Here is an 18433-nt window from a genome sequence, read left to right as displayed (position 1 = left end):
TTTACGGGTTATTTCAACAAAAGTTTAATATGGGACTAATTTGGAATATTATCTTCCATTGGCTCACTTAATGGTGGTGTACATATGTAATACAAGTAACTTATTGAAGAAGACAACTCAGTTATTATTGATCTAACTATGCTGATAATTTCAAGTGCAGTCAGTGGTTTTCCATCTCTCTTCTCACATGTGACTGTGTGGAAAAGTGTTACGCTCTGTTTGTGTATATGTCTTACCTTCTTACCTTTCGAATGTACTGTCTGCTTTTGCTCTGCCTTCCCGAAAACAACATATATGGAAAGGGTTCTAAGTCTTCTAAGAAATGAATTTCAACAAGTTAAATTTCAGGTATTTATTTCCATTTTTAATCCTTGTGAGATCAGTTCTCTAGTATATATTTATTCAAAATATGAGATCAGTTTACTCAAAAATATACTTCTATGTACAAAAGATAATTTAAGATGGCATTTGACATCAGAAAAGGCACATTAGAAAGACACCAGTATTGTCACATCTTTAATACTGCAGTGCAGCCGATCGGCCCACTTCAGAAGACACTTGCGTGGAAACATTAGTAATACTGAGTCATAACTCGTGATTATTCAACAACTCACACGCCGTGCTTGCAAATGCTTTCACACACACACACACACATATAAACAAGACACGAAATAATTTACAGAGAAAAAGGCACACAGGCAAATCGACTAGCATATTTGGAATATAACGCAACATAAAATGTCGCGAGATAATTTACAGCAGGTACCTTAGTGTTTATTGTGCTCTGTCGGTTGACTCACAGACGACATAGGGCACTTCAGAAACCCAGGCAATTATGCAATGGAAGGAACTTGTTTAGCACATTCTGTGCTGGTTTTGTCTGAAGCACGAATTTATTAATTCAGCCTGCAAGGCTTGTCACAGCGACAACGTCTAGCGCAGAATTTTATCCCCGTGACATTATTTTTTCTTTACTAGGGCCGCAAGCTACTCTACGTCACATTACCAACAATATTTCTGTAGGACAGATATGGAATGAAAGCAGAAAGATGTGCCTCTCCTATCACAGGTCGGCGATCACAGTCAATTCCGTGCTTTCTATGTAGCTGCCCTTGGGGCCGGAAACTACTCATGGGAAATGACAAGTAGAAAGTTTCGTTCGCGATGTAGCTCGATCGCGAGAATTTTGCAAGATAGAGTTGCACTTTGAAGATTTTCCCAAAAGTTTTGAACCTATACGACACGGGAATAATTCTTCTCCGGTGACGATCACTTCTTGAAACTGGAAACTACTATTTTAGGCTACAGAATTCACTTTTTGTGAAATCTTCTGTGATGTTACGAGGGTCGACCACTTGTAAAGGATAATTTTCTAAATAAAAATGTTTTCTTTTGCAGCTGTACGCACCATCGATTAATAATTTTTGTCACCCTTTGTGTACCAATCTTCACGATGAATGACATGCTAGAAGGTCTTAAACTAGCTTTAACAGAGCATCTGTTGAACGGGAAGGTCTGTGGTGAAATACTAAATTTCACTAGTGTCAAAAGATGTAACTTGCAATGACGATCACTAGACGATGGAGCCACACAGAATTCAAAATGCCTGTTAGCTGTTAAAAATTTCATATCAGCGTCTATGCGTCGTTAATTTAGCTTTTTTTGGCTTTTTTGTATTAACGTGAACTGTTCGCAGTGCATACTGCTGCCAATTACTGTGAGAAACTGAATAGCCAGCGTCCTTCTCTACAGTTACAAGGAAATACCATACAATACTCTGGAACATCAATACGGGGCAGCTTCTCAATTGTGTTGAATACAATCCAATTATTATTTAGAGTTAGGTAGAAAGTAAGGAAACAAAGGTCAGTTTGCTGTGTGTGGGTTTTGTGAACTTCTATTACGAGACTAAAAGAATACTATTACTCAGGTGATAAATATAAACTCGTAAATAGTAACATATGTAGAATAATGTTCTGATTCTTTGTTTCATTTACCCTGGCAGAATACCTGATTGTTACATCATTCAATTCTTTCTGTCTTAAAAAACATTTAGAAAATAAATTCTCTACTATTTTGGTTGTTAGAACCTATCACGTTCGAAAATAAATTTTGCAAAAAATGTTTGTGACATAATTCCATTTAAATGCTGAACGCCAGTTCAGTTTTAGTGATGCATTTCCTGTATCGAATTCTCCTGTTTGGTAGCAGATATATATTCTGCGTTACTATATTTCCCACGGACAACGAATCAAATTTTATCTTACTGGTACTCTTCAGTGTCAAAAGAAAGGTTCTTTTCTTGGGTTGATTTCTTCTTACTACCCGTAACGAAGCACAGAGAGGAATAGAGATAATTTATAAATTCATATAATTTGATTGGATCTGTCAAATTTCTAGTTACAAAAGTAGGAGTATTACGATGGAGTATCAAAAAGTAGGCGAGAAGCGACGGCAGAGTACTGTGCTGCTCTGTACGTCAGGATCGAACAGCTCTGACTGACAGCGTTTTCTGCGAAACAGAAATATATGAGTTCCTGTCAGAAATAATTTTAATGTCTAAGCTTGGCCCACACTGCTGCATAGTGAAGCTTTCTTCTCGTATATGTATATAAGTGATCGACCCTCGAAGTTACTTTGTAGCCGTACGGAAGCCGTTGCTACTGCTGCGAGGTTTCCCAGAGACTAGAAGAATATCGCGGAATCTCTTCGACATACTGTCCTCGGAGTACAGTCTGTAGGCGAAGACGTGAGTCGACGGAAGACAGGCGTTCAGTAGGCTACCTCGGCGCCCCACGGCCGGTACGGCTTGGCGCCGGCCGAGTTGAAGGGCGTCTGGTGGTGCGCGCCGCCCGACGCCGAGGGGAACGAGTTGAGGCTCATGTGGTACTGCGAGGGCGGCGGCGCCGCGTAGCCCAGGGAGGCGGCGCCGGCCGCCGACGTGGCGCTCGTCGTCGCGGGGTTCTGCTGCTGAGGGTGCCTGCCCGCCGAGGAGACGGCGGTGGAGGTGGGCGGCGTATGGCATTGCTGCTGCTGGGCTTGGTGCTGGTGCTGGTGCTGCTGCTGGTGGTGCGAGCCGTGGTGCAGCCCGGCGGCGCCGCCGCCGCCCCCGGAGGCGGCGCCCGCCCCCGAGGAGGCGGCCGCCAGCTCGGCGGCGAACGGGTGGTCGGCGCCGTAGGGCTGCGGCGCGGGCGCCGGTGCGGGGGCGGGCGGGTATGGCCATGCGGGCGGCGGGCCGGCCTGCTTGGCGGCGAGCTCGCGCTGCGCGGCGCAGCACTGCAGGTGCGACATGAGGCGCAGGCGCAGCGGGTCCTGCACGTCCAGCCCCTCCACCGTCACCAGGTAGCGCGCCACCTCGGCCGCGCACTCGCGGAAGCCCAGCCCGTGGTAGTCCATCGCGAACTTGTGCGGGTCGTACGCGAACGCGTCCACGCCTGCAACAAGCCATCGCGCACCGCTACAGAGCACAGTCGCAAAGACGCACAGCAGCAGCGCGACTAGCTTCCTAAATGTAACTACACAGGCTACAGCGGCTGGATTAGAGATATGAGACCACTGAAATTCATGCGATAGCAATATGCACATATATAAATGGCGGTAGTATCGGGAACACAAGGTGAAAAAGGCCACTGCATTAGCGGAGCTGTCTTTTGTACTCAGGTGATTCATGTGAAAAGGATTCCGACATGATTATGGCCCACGGCGGGAATTAACAACTTTGAACGCGGAATGGTAGTCGGAGCTAGACATATACACTATGTGATCAAAAGTATCTGGACACATGGCTGAGCCGGCCGTTGTGGCCGAGCGGTTCTAGGCGCTTCAGTCCGGAACCGCGCGACTGCTACGGTCGCAGGCTCGAATCCTGCCTCGGACATGGATGTGTGTGATGTCCTTAGGTTAGTTAGGTTTAAGTAGTTCGAAGTTCTAGGGGACTGATGACCTCAGATGTTAAGTCCCATAGTGCTCAGAGCCAATTGGACCATATGAACACCTGGCTGAAAATGAGTTACGAGCTCGTGGCGCCCTCCATCGGTAATGCAGGAATTCAATATAGTATTGGCCTACCCTGAGCCTTGATGAGAGCTTCCACTCTCGCAGGCATACGTACAGTCACGTGCTGGTAGGTTTCTTGGGGAATGGCAGCCCATTCTATGCGGAGTGCTGGACTCTGGAGAGGTATCGATGTCGGTCGGTGAGGCCTGGCAGGAAGTCGGCGTTCCAAAACATCCCAAAGGTGTTCTATAGCATTCTAGTCAGGACTTTGTACAGGCCAGTCCATTACAGGAATGTTATTGTCGTGTAACAACTCCGCCGCAGGCTGTGCATTATGAACATCGCTCGATCGTGTTGAAGCATTCGCCCAACAGATGGAAGCACCAAGGTGTTTAAAACATCAATGTAGACCTGTTCTGTGATAGTGCCACGCAAAACAACGAGGGGTGCAACAGCCCCCTCCACGAAAAACACGACCACACCATAACACCACAGCCTCCGAATTTTAATTTTGGCACTACACACGCTGGCAGATGACGTTCAGCGGCCATTCGCCACACCCTCATCCTGTCATCGGATCGTCACATTGTGTACCGTGATTCTTCACTCCACACAACGTTTTTCCTCTGTTCAGTCGTCCAATGTTTACGCTCCTTGCAGCAAGCGAGGCGTCGTTTGGCATTTACTGGCGTGATGTGTGGCTTATCAGCAGCTGCTCGACCATGAAATCCAAGTTTTCTCACCTCCCCCCTAGTTATCACACTACTTGCAGTGGATCCTGATGCAGTTTGGAATTCCTGCGTGATGGTCTGGATAGATGTTTCCCATTACACGTTACGATCCTCTTCAATTGTAGGCCTCTGTCAGTCAACAGACGAGGTCGGCCTGTACGCTTTTGTGCTGTACGTGTCCCTTCATATCTCCACTACACTCTCACATCGGAAATAGTGGACCTAGGGATGTTTAGGAGTGTTGAAATCTCGCGTACAGACGCATGACACAAGCGACACCTAATCACCTGGCCACGTTTGAAGTCCATGAGTTCCGCGGGACGCCCCATTCTGCTCTCTCGCGGTGTCTAATGACTACTGAAGTCGCTGATATGGAGTACCTGGCAGTACGTGGCAGCACAATGCACCTAATATGAAAAACGTATGTTTGTAGTGGTGTCCGGATACGTTTGATCACATAGTGTAAGACATTCCATTTCCGAAATCGTTAGGGAATTCAATATTCCGAGATCCACAGCGTCAAAGTTGTGAAGAGAATACCAAATTTCAGGCATTGTGAAAATCTTCTTTACTCTCAAACCGAAGACTTATGGGTAGCAAGCGGCGGGGAATGGGTACAAGGCAGAGCACCCTTTTTCCCTTGCTCCTAATGGCAGACGAACCAGCAAGGTCATCTCCAAAGAATGGAAAAGGCTATATGGAAACCAGAAACCACTTTGTTAAACATGCACTGGATATCCATTGTTCCACAGGAAAGCTCGTAACAAAAACAATATGGAGCAACTCTGTAGGAATCAGCATGGGTTTCGAAAAAGACGGTCATGTGAAACCCAGCTCGCGCTATTCGTCCACGAGACTCAGAGGGCCATAGACACGGGTTCACAGGTGGATGCCGTGTTTCTTGACTTCCGCAAGGCGTTCGATACAGTTCCCCACAGTCGTTTAATGAACAAAGTAAGAGCATATGGACTATCAGACCAATTGTGTGATTGGATTGAGGAGTTCCTAGATAACAGGACGCAGCATGTCATTCTCAATGCAGAGAAGTCTTCCGAAGTAAGAGTGATTTCAGGTGTGCCGCAGGGGAGTGTCATAGGACCGTTGCTATTCACAATATACATAAATGACCTGGTGGATGACATCGGAAGTTCACTGAGGCTTTTTGCAGATGATGCTGTGGTGTATCGAGAGGTTGTAACAATGGAAAATTGTACTGAAATGCAGGAGGATCTGCAGCGAATTGACGCATGGTGCAGGGAATGGCAATTGAATCTCAATGTAGAGAAGTGTAATGTGCTCCGAATACACAGAAAGATTGATCCTTTATCATTTAGCTACAAAATAGCAGGTCAGCAACTGGAAGCCGTTAATACCATAAATTATCTGGGAGTACGCATTAGGAGTGATTTAAAATGGAATGATCATATAATGTTGATCGCCGGTAAAGCAGATGCCAGACTGAGATTCATTGGAAGAATCCTAAGGAAATGCAATCCGAAAACAAAGGAAGTAGGTTACAGTACGCTTGTTCGCCCACTGCTTGAATACTGCTCAGCAGTGTGGGATCCGTACCAGATAGGGTTGATAGAAGATATAGAGAAGATCCAACGGAGAGCAGCGCGCTTCGTTACAGGATCATTTAGTAATCGCGAAAGCGTTACGGAGATGATAGATAAACTCCAGTGGAAGACTCTGCAGGAGAGACGCTCAGTAGCTCGGTACGGGATTTTGTCAAAGTTTCGAGAACATACCTTCACCGAAGAGTCAGGCAGTATATTGCTTCCTCCTACGTATATCTCGCGAAGAGACCATGAGGATAAAATCAGAGAGATTAGAGCTCACACAGAGGCATACCGACAATCCTTCTTTCCACCAACAATACGAGACTGGAATAGAAGAGAGAACCGATAGAGGTACTCAAGGTACCCTCCGCCACACACCGTCAGGTGGCTTGCGGAGTATGGATGTAGATGTAGATGTAGAATTTAGATCTGTGGCTGCGGTCAGGTACAAATCGTAGAAGAAGTGAAAGAACACAAATATATATTCTTTAGTTATAAAAATGGATGTATTGTCCAAAACACTTCCTACATGTAGTTCTCCATACCTCTGAAAATTTTTGAAAAGGCATTTTAAACCACCCAAAGGTGCTCAATTAATTACTTTTTGTTATTTTCGATTAGTTTTTATCTTAAATCACTAGCAGGTCGACAAATATAAAAATAACATGGGAGGATTCTTAGTTGATTTTGTCTCTGTACTTGGTTAAAAGGAGCGTGAATAAAATTCTACACATCATTGGATGTCGGAAGGGAGATGGAGATGATGTTCTTTTTTGGCAGTAATTTAAAACTGAATTTTCTTGGCACACATTGGGAATCGGTATGATTATCAGAACAGTGCCCGAAACGTTGATACATTTTACACTGAGGTGACTTGAGTCACGGGATAGCAATGTGCACGTACACAGATGGCGCTGGTATCGCGTATGAATGGGCATTGCTTTGGCAGAGCTTCATTTGTACTCAGGCGATTCACGTGCAACGGTTTCTGGCGTGATTATGGCCACACGATGGGAATTAACAGACTTGGAACGCAGGATAGTAGTTGGAGCTAGACGCATGGGACATTCTCCTTTGGAAATCGTTATGGAATTCAATATTGCGATATCCACAGTGTTAAGAGCGTGCCGAGAATACCACATTTCAGGCATTACCTCTCACCACGGACAACGCAGGACGGCCTTCGCTTGACAACCGAGAGCAGTGGCATTTGCGCAGAGTTTTCAGTGCAAACAGACAAGCAACACTGCGTAAATAAACGCAGAAATCAGTGTAAGACGTACGACGAACGTATCCGTTTGGACAGTGCGGCGAAATTGGGCGTTAATAGGCTATGGTGGCAGACGGTCGAAGCGAGTGGCTTTGCTAACAGCACGACATCGCCTGAAGCGCGTCTCTTGCGCTCGTCACCATATCTGTTGGACCCTAGACGACTGGAAAACCGTATTCAGGTCAGGTGAGTCCCGGTTTCAGTTGGCAAAAGCTGATGGTAGGAAACAAGTGTGGCGCAGACGCCACGAAGTCATGGACCCAGGGAGCCAACAAGGCACTCTGCAAGCTAGCGGTGGCTCCATAATGGTGTGAGCCGTGTTGACATAGAATGGACTGGGGCTTCTGGCCGAAGTGAACCGATCATTGACTGGAAATGGTTATTTTCGGCTACTTGGGGACCATCTGCAGTCATTCATGGACTTCATGTCTCCAAACGACGGTGGAAATTTTATGGATGACAATGCGCCATGTCACGGGGTCACAGTTGTTCGCGATTGGTTCGAAGAACATTCTGGTCAATTGGAGCGAATGATTTATCCGCCAAGATCGCACGACATGAATGCCATCGAACATTTATGTGACATACTCGGTAAGTCAGTTCATGCACAAAATCTTGCACCGTCAACAATTCCGCAGTTATGGAGCCCTAGAGCAGCAGCGTGGCTCAATATTTCTTCAGGCGACTTGCAACGACTTGTTGAGTCCGTGGCACGTCGAACTGCTGCATTACGGCCGGCAAAAGAAGGCATGACACGATGTTAGGAGATATTCCATGACTTTTGTGATCTCATTGTATAACATGACATGGACTACAAACAAGAGGCATATAATGAAAACTTTCTCTCAATCGAAGCCTCGTAGATAGCCGTTCTTCATACCGGAAAGGGGTAGAATTTCTAGTGAGTGTCGTTAAGGCCCTAAAGTAGATGAAAGGAAAACCTGACATCCAGCTTCTCGTGGTAGAGAGGTAGTAAGTTTGCACAGCAAGTGGCTAACGGAGGCAGGTACCTCTTATTAGATACTGAAAAGCGCACTTTAAAACAGCTAAAAGCTGCTGAATTAATAAGTTTCCTAATTCTCGATTAGTTTTATCCTAAATCGTCAGTATCTCGACAGTTATGAAGATAACATGGGAGGATGATCGTCTGATGTCAGAGCAGTGTAGTTGAACGGAAAATGTGTGCTGAGAATATGAAATGCGCAGGGGAAGACGTGCAGTGCTGAGGAACGCTAAACGGACTGCACGAGAGCCCGGGAGGAGACGGCTGTGCGGGCAGGCCGAGGCGCGGGTCGGCCGCAGCCGTGGGAACCGCGTGAACCCGGGCCGCTGCACCAGCCGGCCGACGCCGTTACCGCCAACCTTCACACCGACATCCCTAGGGCACTGCGTCTAACGTGCTGCTAGAGGGACAGGCGCAGTGTGTAACGTAAAAATCATAAACAACTCTGACAAAAAAATTGTTTAAATTTTACCCATGTTCAGTAGCAATGAATTGAAGTCAGCGACTGTTTTCCAAATTTATTAAATTATTTTTACTTCTACAGTCACTCTTTACTTTTATTAACACGACACGTTTCGGCAGCACGCTGCCATCCTCGGTTGAGATACGATTACTTGTAGCTACATCAACCTGAATCACTGCTATTAATCCATATGTATTACAGAAATGGATGTACGTATGTAAATATGTATATATGTGTGTTACACACCTCGTCCTAAACAGATGGACCGATTTCAACCAGACTTGGTACAAATATGAGAACTTTTAACGTTGCACCTCGTCAGCAATCGTGAATAATTTAATGATTATAAAGAATCCGCCTCGATTGCAAATAGAAACCGGATGTTGACCTAGGTTTCGGCGCGGATAACCACGCCTTCTTCGGAACACACCAAAACTACAAACTGCCTAAAGAGGCCCCGTTTGGGCGTTCTTTATTAATGTTTGACTATGCCTCTTTAGGCAGTTTGTAGTTTTAGTATGTTCCGAAGAAGGCGTGGTTATCCGCGCCGAAACCTAGGTCAACATACGGTTTCTATTTTCAATCGAGGCGGATTCTGTATAATCACTGTACAAATATCGCTTACTGTGGGCATAAGAACCACGTGCCTATCATAGGGGCGACGGTGGGTGTGACTACCTGTGTAGTCACCATAAGCGACTGTTCATCCATTATTTGAGAATGAGAGTACTTAGTGTAGTGTTGGCAGGAGAGCCAACACCGTGTTACTAGACGAGGCCGAAATACACGCGTTTCAGCTCAAGCAGGCTGGCGTGCGGAGGGAATAACTACACTGACGTGAGGTCTGGAGCATGACAAGGAATGAGAATTCAGAAAGCGGACATAATTAGTCTGATACCTAACTTTAATCCATTAATGATGAACGTCGGTCTTGACGGTACATGATTCACAATATTATCTGTTCAGAATAGTAACGGAATATGGCGCCTTGCTAGGTCGTAGCAAATGACGTAGCTGAAGGCTATGCTAAACTGTCGTCTCTGCAAATGAGAGCGTTTGTAGGTAGTGAATAGCAAAGTCGGCTGTACAACTGGGGCGAGTGCTAGGTAGTCTCTCTAGACTAGACCTGCCGTGTGGCGGCGTTCGGTCTGCAATCACTGATAGTGGCGACACGCGGGTCCCACGTATACTAAAGGACCGTGGCCGATTTAAAGGCTACCACCTAGCAAGTGTGGTGTCTGGCGGTGACACCACACTTAGTGACCTGCAGCAAACTTTCAAATCTTTAACAAACTTTTTCTCCCCGACAACCCCCACTAAATGGCGAAAGGGAGAACTGCATTTTCTTTGTTTATGCAGTGAAACTACCACATCAGGCAGGACGTTTTAATTCATTACTTCTTAACTACAAAATTTATGCACGACAAATTTTGCAGACAGTAATCATTCATTTATTCCACTGAATCTAACTGTAAAATTATATCATTTTACGACGCACAATTCAGGAGATATGACGTCATAAATACTGGTATGAGTGAAAAACTGACGAATCACGCATGGCGTTTAAATTTATTATCTGTTAACAACTCTATTTGCAACAAATTTTGCAGATAGTAGCCACATATCCCGCTGGACGTCCCTACACAAAGGTATCTTCGCACGACACATAGTTCAGGAGGATACGACATCATCAACACTTGAGCTGCGTGGAAACTAAACTGCACGGCGAAATTCACTACACATACAGGTGAAATGTTTGTAAAAATATATGCGACGTATGTTAAATACGTGTAAAATGTATTTCACATGTGCGCATTCTGGCAAAGTCGCACGAGAAAAGCTCCTACTAAACCCCTAGATCGATTTCAGTCAAACTTGGTACTCATATTACTTACTATCTGGAAAGAAGTACTGTGTGGGTAAGAACCACCAGCTTGCTATTGTGGCGGCGATCACAGCTTGGTGGTGGTGATCTAAGGTGGGGAGGAGGACATGGACGGACAGGGGAAGAGGCAATGACGAGAAGAACGGGGCAGGGGGAGGCAGACAAAGAGAGGAGGAAGGAGGAAATGGAAAAAAGAAGTTGAGATGGACGGAGAGAGGGGGAAGAAGCAGAAAAAGCAAATACAGTGCGTACAAGAAAATAGGGTTCTCTCATGGCCAAATCGCCAAGAAGTTGAACCGTTCAAGTGCAGTGATGAGTTCGTTAGATTGGGTGCACGGGATGGACAGAACCGAAATCGCGGGCAAAGTAAAAAATTATCTGAGGCATCGAAACGGTTACTTTTGCGAAAAGCAAGGGTCACAGAACGTTATTCTTCTCAATTTGTTGCTGATTTACAGTTGCCAGTAACTGCCAGGTGTCTATGACAAATTTTCTCGGACGATAAACATCTTGCATTCAAGAAGCGACTGCAGAGACCTGCTCTAATACCTAAACATGCAAGGGCTAGTTTGGAGTTTGCTGGAAAAAGAAAGAAGTTATGGACTTCAGAATGAGATAGAGAGACCTTCCGTGATGAGAAGAAGTTTAACGCAGATAGGATGAATGGATTTCAGTGTTATTGGCACGATCTGAGAACAGAGCAGCAGCTAAGAGTGAGCAGAAATTTTGGTGGTGGAAGTGTTATGATATAGGCAGCCTTCTGCGCTAAAGGTAAATCGCGCATTGTTTGGTTGAACACTGCAATTGTCTCTAACATGTATATTGAGATGCTAGAGAGAAAATTGATTAGAATGTATGAGGACATGGGGGACGAAAGTCTAAAGTTTCAACAAAACTGGCGAAAACTGTGCAGCTTTCTATTACCACCAAAAAGTGGTTTCAAGGTAAAGATATGTCGATGTCTTACTCTGGTCTGCACGTAGCTCGGATTTTAACACATTAGAAAACATTTGCGGAATACTTGCGAGGCGTGTTTATCGCAATGGAAGTCGATATGAGGCCGTATATACGCTGAAAAGAACGATACAAGAAGAATGGGCGGCAATTTCATTGCAAGAACTAGAAATTCTATCAAACCCAATGCCGAAGAGCATTTCTGACGTAATTAGGAAGAACGGAGGCTGGACAATGTGCTAACAACACAGTAACACATCAGTGAGTGCCTTTATATTAATTTCCATCCACGAAATGCAAACGCCGTTTTTAGTTGCTTAAGCTATGAAAGAAATCATGTAATTCCGTCATGATTCCTTGTGTCTTACATGTATCATGATAAAATATATATGTGCTTGAGGTATTTTAGTGTTACTTTTCTTAGCAACCCTGCCTTATATTAATTTCCACTACATTATACGCACAGTGGACTTCTTTTCCGCTGCTTTGTCAGGTATAATTTCCATATTGTCACCAGTTTGTCACTCGTATAAGAAACCAAAACCTCCCTCAAAGTTTGCTCTGATCACAGATAAGGTTTCTCATCACAAGAAAACATTCACCGTACCTTATCTTAACTGTGAGGGCCTGTTACATCGAATTAAGGAGAGTGAGTCAACTATGAGTTTAGGGAAGGAGTTACGGCGGCTAGAACAACAAGGAAAATGGCAGATACAGTGGCCGCACTGAAGATAAAGGCGACTGAATGACAGCGAAATTCGAGGAAAATCGTCGCTTCATGTTGACAAGTCCTCGTCAAGAAATGTACCTGTAGAGATTTCATCTTAACGCTCCAGCTGACCCGTTAGTCCATTACAAATGCGATAATTCAGTGGATGTATTTTGATGATCCACCATACAAGTCTGAAACAGAGTTTAATTCTACCTTATCACCTTGCGAATTTATAACAGTACTATTTCTGAAAGAATCGACGAAAACCAGTAATTTAAACACTCCGAACAAAACTGGCGAAAACTGAAGCCCGTGGATTATATGAAGATGTGTTGAACATTGCTTCACACTATTAAAAGTGAGTGGACTGAGATGAACAAAGACGTGATAAGAGTAAAGCCGGTAATACGTGTAATACTAAATTAATTTTGTTACATATTTTGCTACAAGGCCCATCTCTTTTTAACTCTGAAATTTCTTTCGTATTTGCGCTGCACTACCATAGCTCAAGAATACCACAAAATTCTGATAGAATCTTCCATTATTTGTTTTAAGAAAGACTTTCCTAATCTCGTTATCAGACAGCATGCTGGTAAACTACTAATGTGTTGAAAATAGTACTTGTGATGGTGGCAATAAGTGTAGCGTCTGAGACAATGTCCGGTCATCCCTTCCGCCAGCCACTGCGAGACGGGCGCCAGGAGACGACAGAAGAGAACAGTTGACATGTTTTGCATCATGCAGCATGGGACGATTCTTTTTCAACGAGCGCGGGTCAAGTTCAGCAGCTGTGATAAGTGTAAATAAAACAGCGGCTGGTGCTTCTAACATCAGACAGTGATAGCACGTGTCCTTTGACCCTGAGACTTAGGCAACGGGCCCCCAGCGGTGTGTGTCGGAGATAGCGCCGGTCTCTGCGGGCGTGTTGTGGCGCTAATCGGCGTCGAAACCGAACCGAAAAAAGGAAGCGCAGCCAGTAGGCTTCCGAACAACGGACAGTTATGGCTCCGAGGCAGAGTGGCTGCGCCAGGACTCTGTTCGCGTTGTTGCGCTTGTCGTACAGGTACTCCCTCCATGCTCGCACTTGTTGAAGCACAGGCGAGTCAAAAATGGTTCAAATGGCTCTGAGCACTATGGGACTCAACTGCTGTGGTCATAAGTCCCCTAGAACTTAGAACTACTTAAACCTAACTAACCTAAGGACAGCACACAACACCCAGCCATCACGAGGCAGAGAAAATCCCTGACCCCGCCGGGAATCGAACCCGGGAACCCGGGCGTGGGAAGCGAGAACGCTACCGCACGACCACGAGATGCGGGCATACTATTTCAAGAGACACTTTTTTGTTACGGAGGTTTGAGCACATGATCTGCACTGACCATGTCTGACCATTTGAACTTAATCGATGACGAATGTATCACAGTCATATCTTTATTCTACGTAGAAAAGTTGCGGAATCTGCAACATTTCACTATTTAAAGTTTGTAACAAGTCTGTGTCCCTCAGATCTCTCGTCGATCTTAATCCTTCTGTGTGAACTGAATAATATCTCCAGTTTCAAAACACTGTTAATGAGCAATAACTGCTACCATTGTCCCTATGTGCACTCGTTACCCGTTTCCATACTTCTTTCCAACCCTATCCTTCTCATTTCCCAGCGTTCTTAACTCGTGCGATCTCCTTAAATTTCTCTTTGCCAAAACTAGCTACATCGCAAAAAATCTACCTTGGACACCTAAATATTCTTTTTTTAAGTGCCATTATCACAACTTTGTACACCTACAAATTCTTTCTGTAACTGCCACTATTATAATTATTATTATTATTCGGAGCTGCAGTAATAGAACTGCTGGAAGCATTAAATTTATTAGCTCTTAGTCAGTATTATTTATTCATTTTGTTTCTACAGATACTCAAATCATTTTATTACTACTTGTCAAAATTGTCGTACTAAAATTAAAGTTATTTCTTAGGTAACTATGATGTAGAAAAGGTAGTGTGTATGTAAGAGCTAATCAGGTTAAATAAAAATTAATAAATAAATAGCACAAAAAGAAAGGGAGTGACAAATAAGAAGGATAGTCAGAAAATTTTAATTATTACCTCGAAAAACTATAGTACGCAATTAATTTTTTGTATATTTGGAGGTACGTATCTGCAGTATTGATACACATTGAAATCCCTGCGACATATTGCCGTAAGTACCGTAGCATGACACCAGAGAAGCCAAAACAAAATGGAGCCGAATATCTTTACTTTATCAATATCCTCTGGCGGCTTGGTACGGTACTGTGGAATAGGAATTTGACAGTAAACAAGGACTTCAGGTACGAATCCGAAAGGTAACTCCATTTTTTCTACGTGACTGTTAAACGGCAGTTTTAATGTAGAATAGGGGAAAACAGAATTAAAAAAAAAAACGAAACATTAATAACGCATATGTCCTCAAAAAATTAAAAGTCTAACGTTTTCTATGCAAACTGTATTACTGATTTATTAAAAGCATGATTTACGCAGGTAGTGGGGGAAAACGTGGGCACAGTGCGGTGGGAATCGAGGAAAGCGAGAGAGCACGCGGTCCGCTTGGGAACGGAAGAGCGCCAGCGCCGAGCGTGTGCGCATGCGCGGGCCGTGTAATGAAGCAGCGGCAGGCCCTGTAATTTGGGCGAGGCCCGGAGCAAGCGGCGCGTGAACCGCCACAACAGGTAGCCGGCCACTAGCCAGCCGACTGGCTTTTTTCTGCTCGTCCTCGCTCCCGCCGCGCTGCGGTTTCCGACGTTCCGATCCACACGAAATTTGTCCGCCCCAGCGCGCATGCCGGCCGCTCTTTCGATCCGACATTAATTTGAGCCATTTTATGTCCTGTAAAGAAATACTACTCGGCCCGAAAACACGGGCACACAGTTCGTGGCGCGGTCCCAACCGAACCTCGCTGCAGATTTATGTTCTAGTATACTGCGTGCGAGCAAAAGATTACACGAGCAACGTCTAATTTCCCGACGACGAAAACCGTTCTCACGGGCCATTTGGCTCTTATTATAGACCCGAAGGAATGCCCAGTCGTACTGGTGGGCCAATGGCGCGTACCTAGTGTCTCTCGTCGACCGTTGGAAAATGGTTGTCTGCCTGAGTATACTGGCTATAACTATGTGGAAACACGATGTTGACTAATACAGGGATCATTTTTTCTCGTGGGCATGTGCTGGTCGCTCTTTACGCAGGTTTTTACAAGTGTCCCATAAGCGCAGTCTCCTACCTCCACTGGGAATATCTGTTGTTTATATTCTACTGGACGACCTCATTAGTTTAGATTTCGAATGTCTGTCGTTTGCTTCAAAAAAATGGTTCAAATGGCTCTGAGCACTATGGGACTCAACATCTTAGGTCATAAGCCCCCTAGAACTTAGAACTACTTAAACCTAACTAACCTAAGGACATCACACACACACCCATGCCCGAGGCAGAATTCGAACCTGCGACCGTAGCAGCCTCGCGGTTCCGGACTGCAGCGCCAGAACCGCACGGCCACCGCAGCCGGCTCGTTTGCTTCGCTACATTAACTGCTCAGCAAAAAGTTCTCTTGAACCACTCTAATTTGATCAAGCTTATTAAGTTAAGTCACTTAATCGCTAACTGAAGATGAAAAATCGTTCACAGTTAACTTGAGGGAAATGTTACGGATTGGAAAGGAAATCTGTAATTAATAATTAAACACTTCAGTTTTTGAGTGATAGATCCAGGAAACAATAATATCGAACCCTGCTTAAAAGCACTTTCTCGCCTATCCATTTTGGTGGGGCGAAAGAATCCGAAAACTTCACGTTTTTCTAGAGCTTACAGAGCATCACATTCTGGACATGAATCTACGTATTTAGACACCGTCTTCCCGAAACAATGTGCTTAATCGAATGAAACATTAACGTTTGAAAGATTTACTGGGTTGGTTGGTTGGTTTGGGGAAGGAGACCAGACAGCGTGGTCATCGGTCTCATCGGATTAGGGAAGGATGGGGAAGGAAGTCGGCCGTGCCCTTTCATAGGAACCATCCCGGCATTTGCCTGGAGTGATTTAGGGAAATCACGGAAAACCTAAATCAGGATGGCCGGACGCGGGATTGAACCGTCGTCCTTCCGAATGCGAGTCCAGTGTCTTACCACTGCGCCACCTCGCTCGGTGATTTACTGGGTTTTTCAAGTCAGTGTCTGATTAGTTTCTTATGAAGTCGCCATGTGAACTGTTCAACCAGTTTACTGTCTGGACTGCTAGAACCAGGTGCTTGTTCCTGTGACGCGTTGGCTGTGGGACACTAACTAGGGAATACACTGTACAATGGAAGGGCATGCATACTATTACAGATTAAATGCCATGCTTAGATGTTGAATGATTTTAGCAAAAGCGAAAGGTTATGAAAACTCATAACGTCATCGGAAAGATCGACGTATCCTGGTGGTTCCGCTACAGAAATAAGTTTCCTAAGGCGCTCGTTAGCGCTGGGATCGCTTACAAACTTGTGTAAATTTTTAGGTAAACTAAAAACAGAATCAAATTTTTTCTGTTTATCAATAATTTCCATGGGCTACTTTTTCTTGTACGAAGAAGCGAAACTGAAAAATATCTGTAGAAAACAGGATTTGTCCAACAACTCTGGTTTTCGAATTCAAAAAGGTTTAGATACTGGTTCTCGTACAGAAATGGAGGGTGATTACGATTAAACTTCCTCTACTTGAGCCAGTGTAGATGGAAAACTATTTACTGTGCGTTGTTAGTAGTGTTATTGTCATGACTGCACCGGTTCTGGTACGACGATGTAGTGTTGAAGTACAAGCATCGTGGCAGCTGCAGACAGTCGACATGCGACTGGACAAGGTGAGCAGGGTTTTGCACAAATAGCTATTTTATCAAAAGAGGAACAGTGCTGCTGATCTGCAAGAATATCCACGCGTTAAAGGAATACGGAGAGGTCCTTTTTCCGCACCGGGGTTGAAGGATATAATTCGGAAGTTGGAAATAGCTGATGATTTCGGAATTGCTCCTAGGAGAGGACGACGATCAATTGCGCCACGAATTGTGGAAGTATTTACTGTTGCCATGGCTGAAAATGCTGGACGCAATGTGCGAGCTTCGTTCAAGCAGTGCACGCGCTGTGCAGCGCCACCTTGAACATTTCATGGCCCACAGTGCTGCGGACAATTGTGAAATGGTACCCATATAGACTCTCAGGCTGTCGTGGGTACAGGTGGTGGCTACATGGACCAATGGTAATAACCTGAAAGGTAGACATGGCTTGCAGTTAACAAATACCTTCTCTTGTGGAAATTAAAATGTCTTTGTTTCAGTGGTTTATTCGTTTTTTCTTTTTTTTTTTCTTCCGCATGTCCTTACAAATCTTTCGACAAAGTTGCATTTCCCTACAATCTCTCTTTTTTCTTAGTGACTCTCTCAAGTGGCGAAAGTTTAGTTATAAGCACCCTGTACGTTGCACGAAGTGTGAAGCCGTCCCTGTTTTACAAAGTGCACTTACCACTCAGTTGCAGAAGACGACCACTCTCGTCTCAGGCATTAATTTCGTTTAGATATTGCAACAGTTTTTGCAATGAAATTGGTTAAATTAAATTTTCTTCTGACTGTGACCGTAAATACTGACTACACATAAAGTTTTATTGCGATCTAAAGACGCAAGCTTGTTGACTGAAAATTACAGCATTATGAAAATCACACGCGTTATGAAGTGCGTGGACAATGTGTATCTGCAAGGAAACCATAGGTAGCAGCTAGTCTTTACTTTTGTTAATATCCTGAAAATGTTAGTCCAGGGTCTAAATCTAAATTTCAAGGACTATTAGTTTTGAATAATTG

At 44.6% G+C, this 18433-nt stretch overlaps 1 protein-coding gene across 1 annotated transcript in view; it reads right to left on the bottom strand.

Annotated features, from left to right (window-relative positions):
• Positions 1 to 357: 357 nt before the first annotated feature.
• The window catches only part of LOC126094990 (hairy/enhancer-of-split related with YRPW motif protein), a 61064-nt gene continuing 42988 nt past the window's right edge, over positions 358 to 18433 (bottom strand). The window contains exon 5 of the mRNA XM_049909682.1: positions 358 to 3434. Coding sequence (XP_049765639.1) covers positions 2773 to 3434 — 662 coding nt within the window. The 3' untranslated portion in view covers positions 358 to 2772. The remainder of the gene's footprint in view (positions 3435 to 18433) is intronic.

The sequence above is a fragment of the Schistocerca cancellata genome, chromosome 1 (assembly GCF_023864275.1).
Source record: "Schistocerca cancellata isolate TAMUIC-IGC-003103 chromosome 1, iqSchCanc2.1, whole genome shotgun sequence".
NCBI classification, from domain to species: domain Eukaryota; kingdom Metazoa; phylum Arthropoda; class Insecta; order Orthoptera; family Acrididae; genus Schistocerca; species Schistocerca cancellata.
Note: the sequence above shows the minus strand (reverse complement) of the source record. Positions and strands in the feature narration are given on the sequence as shown.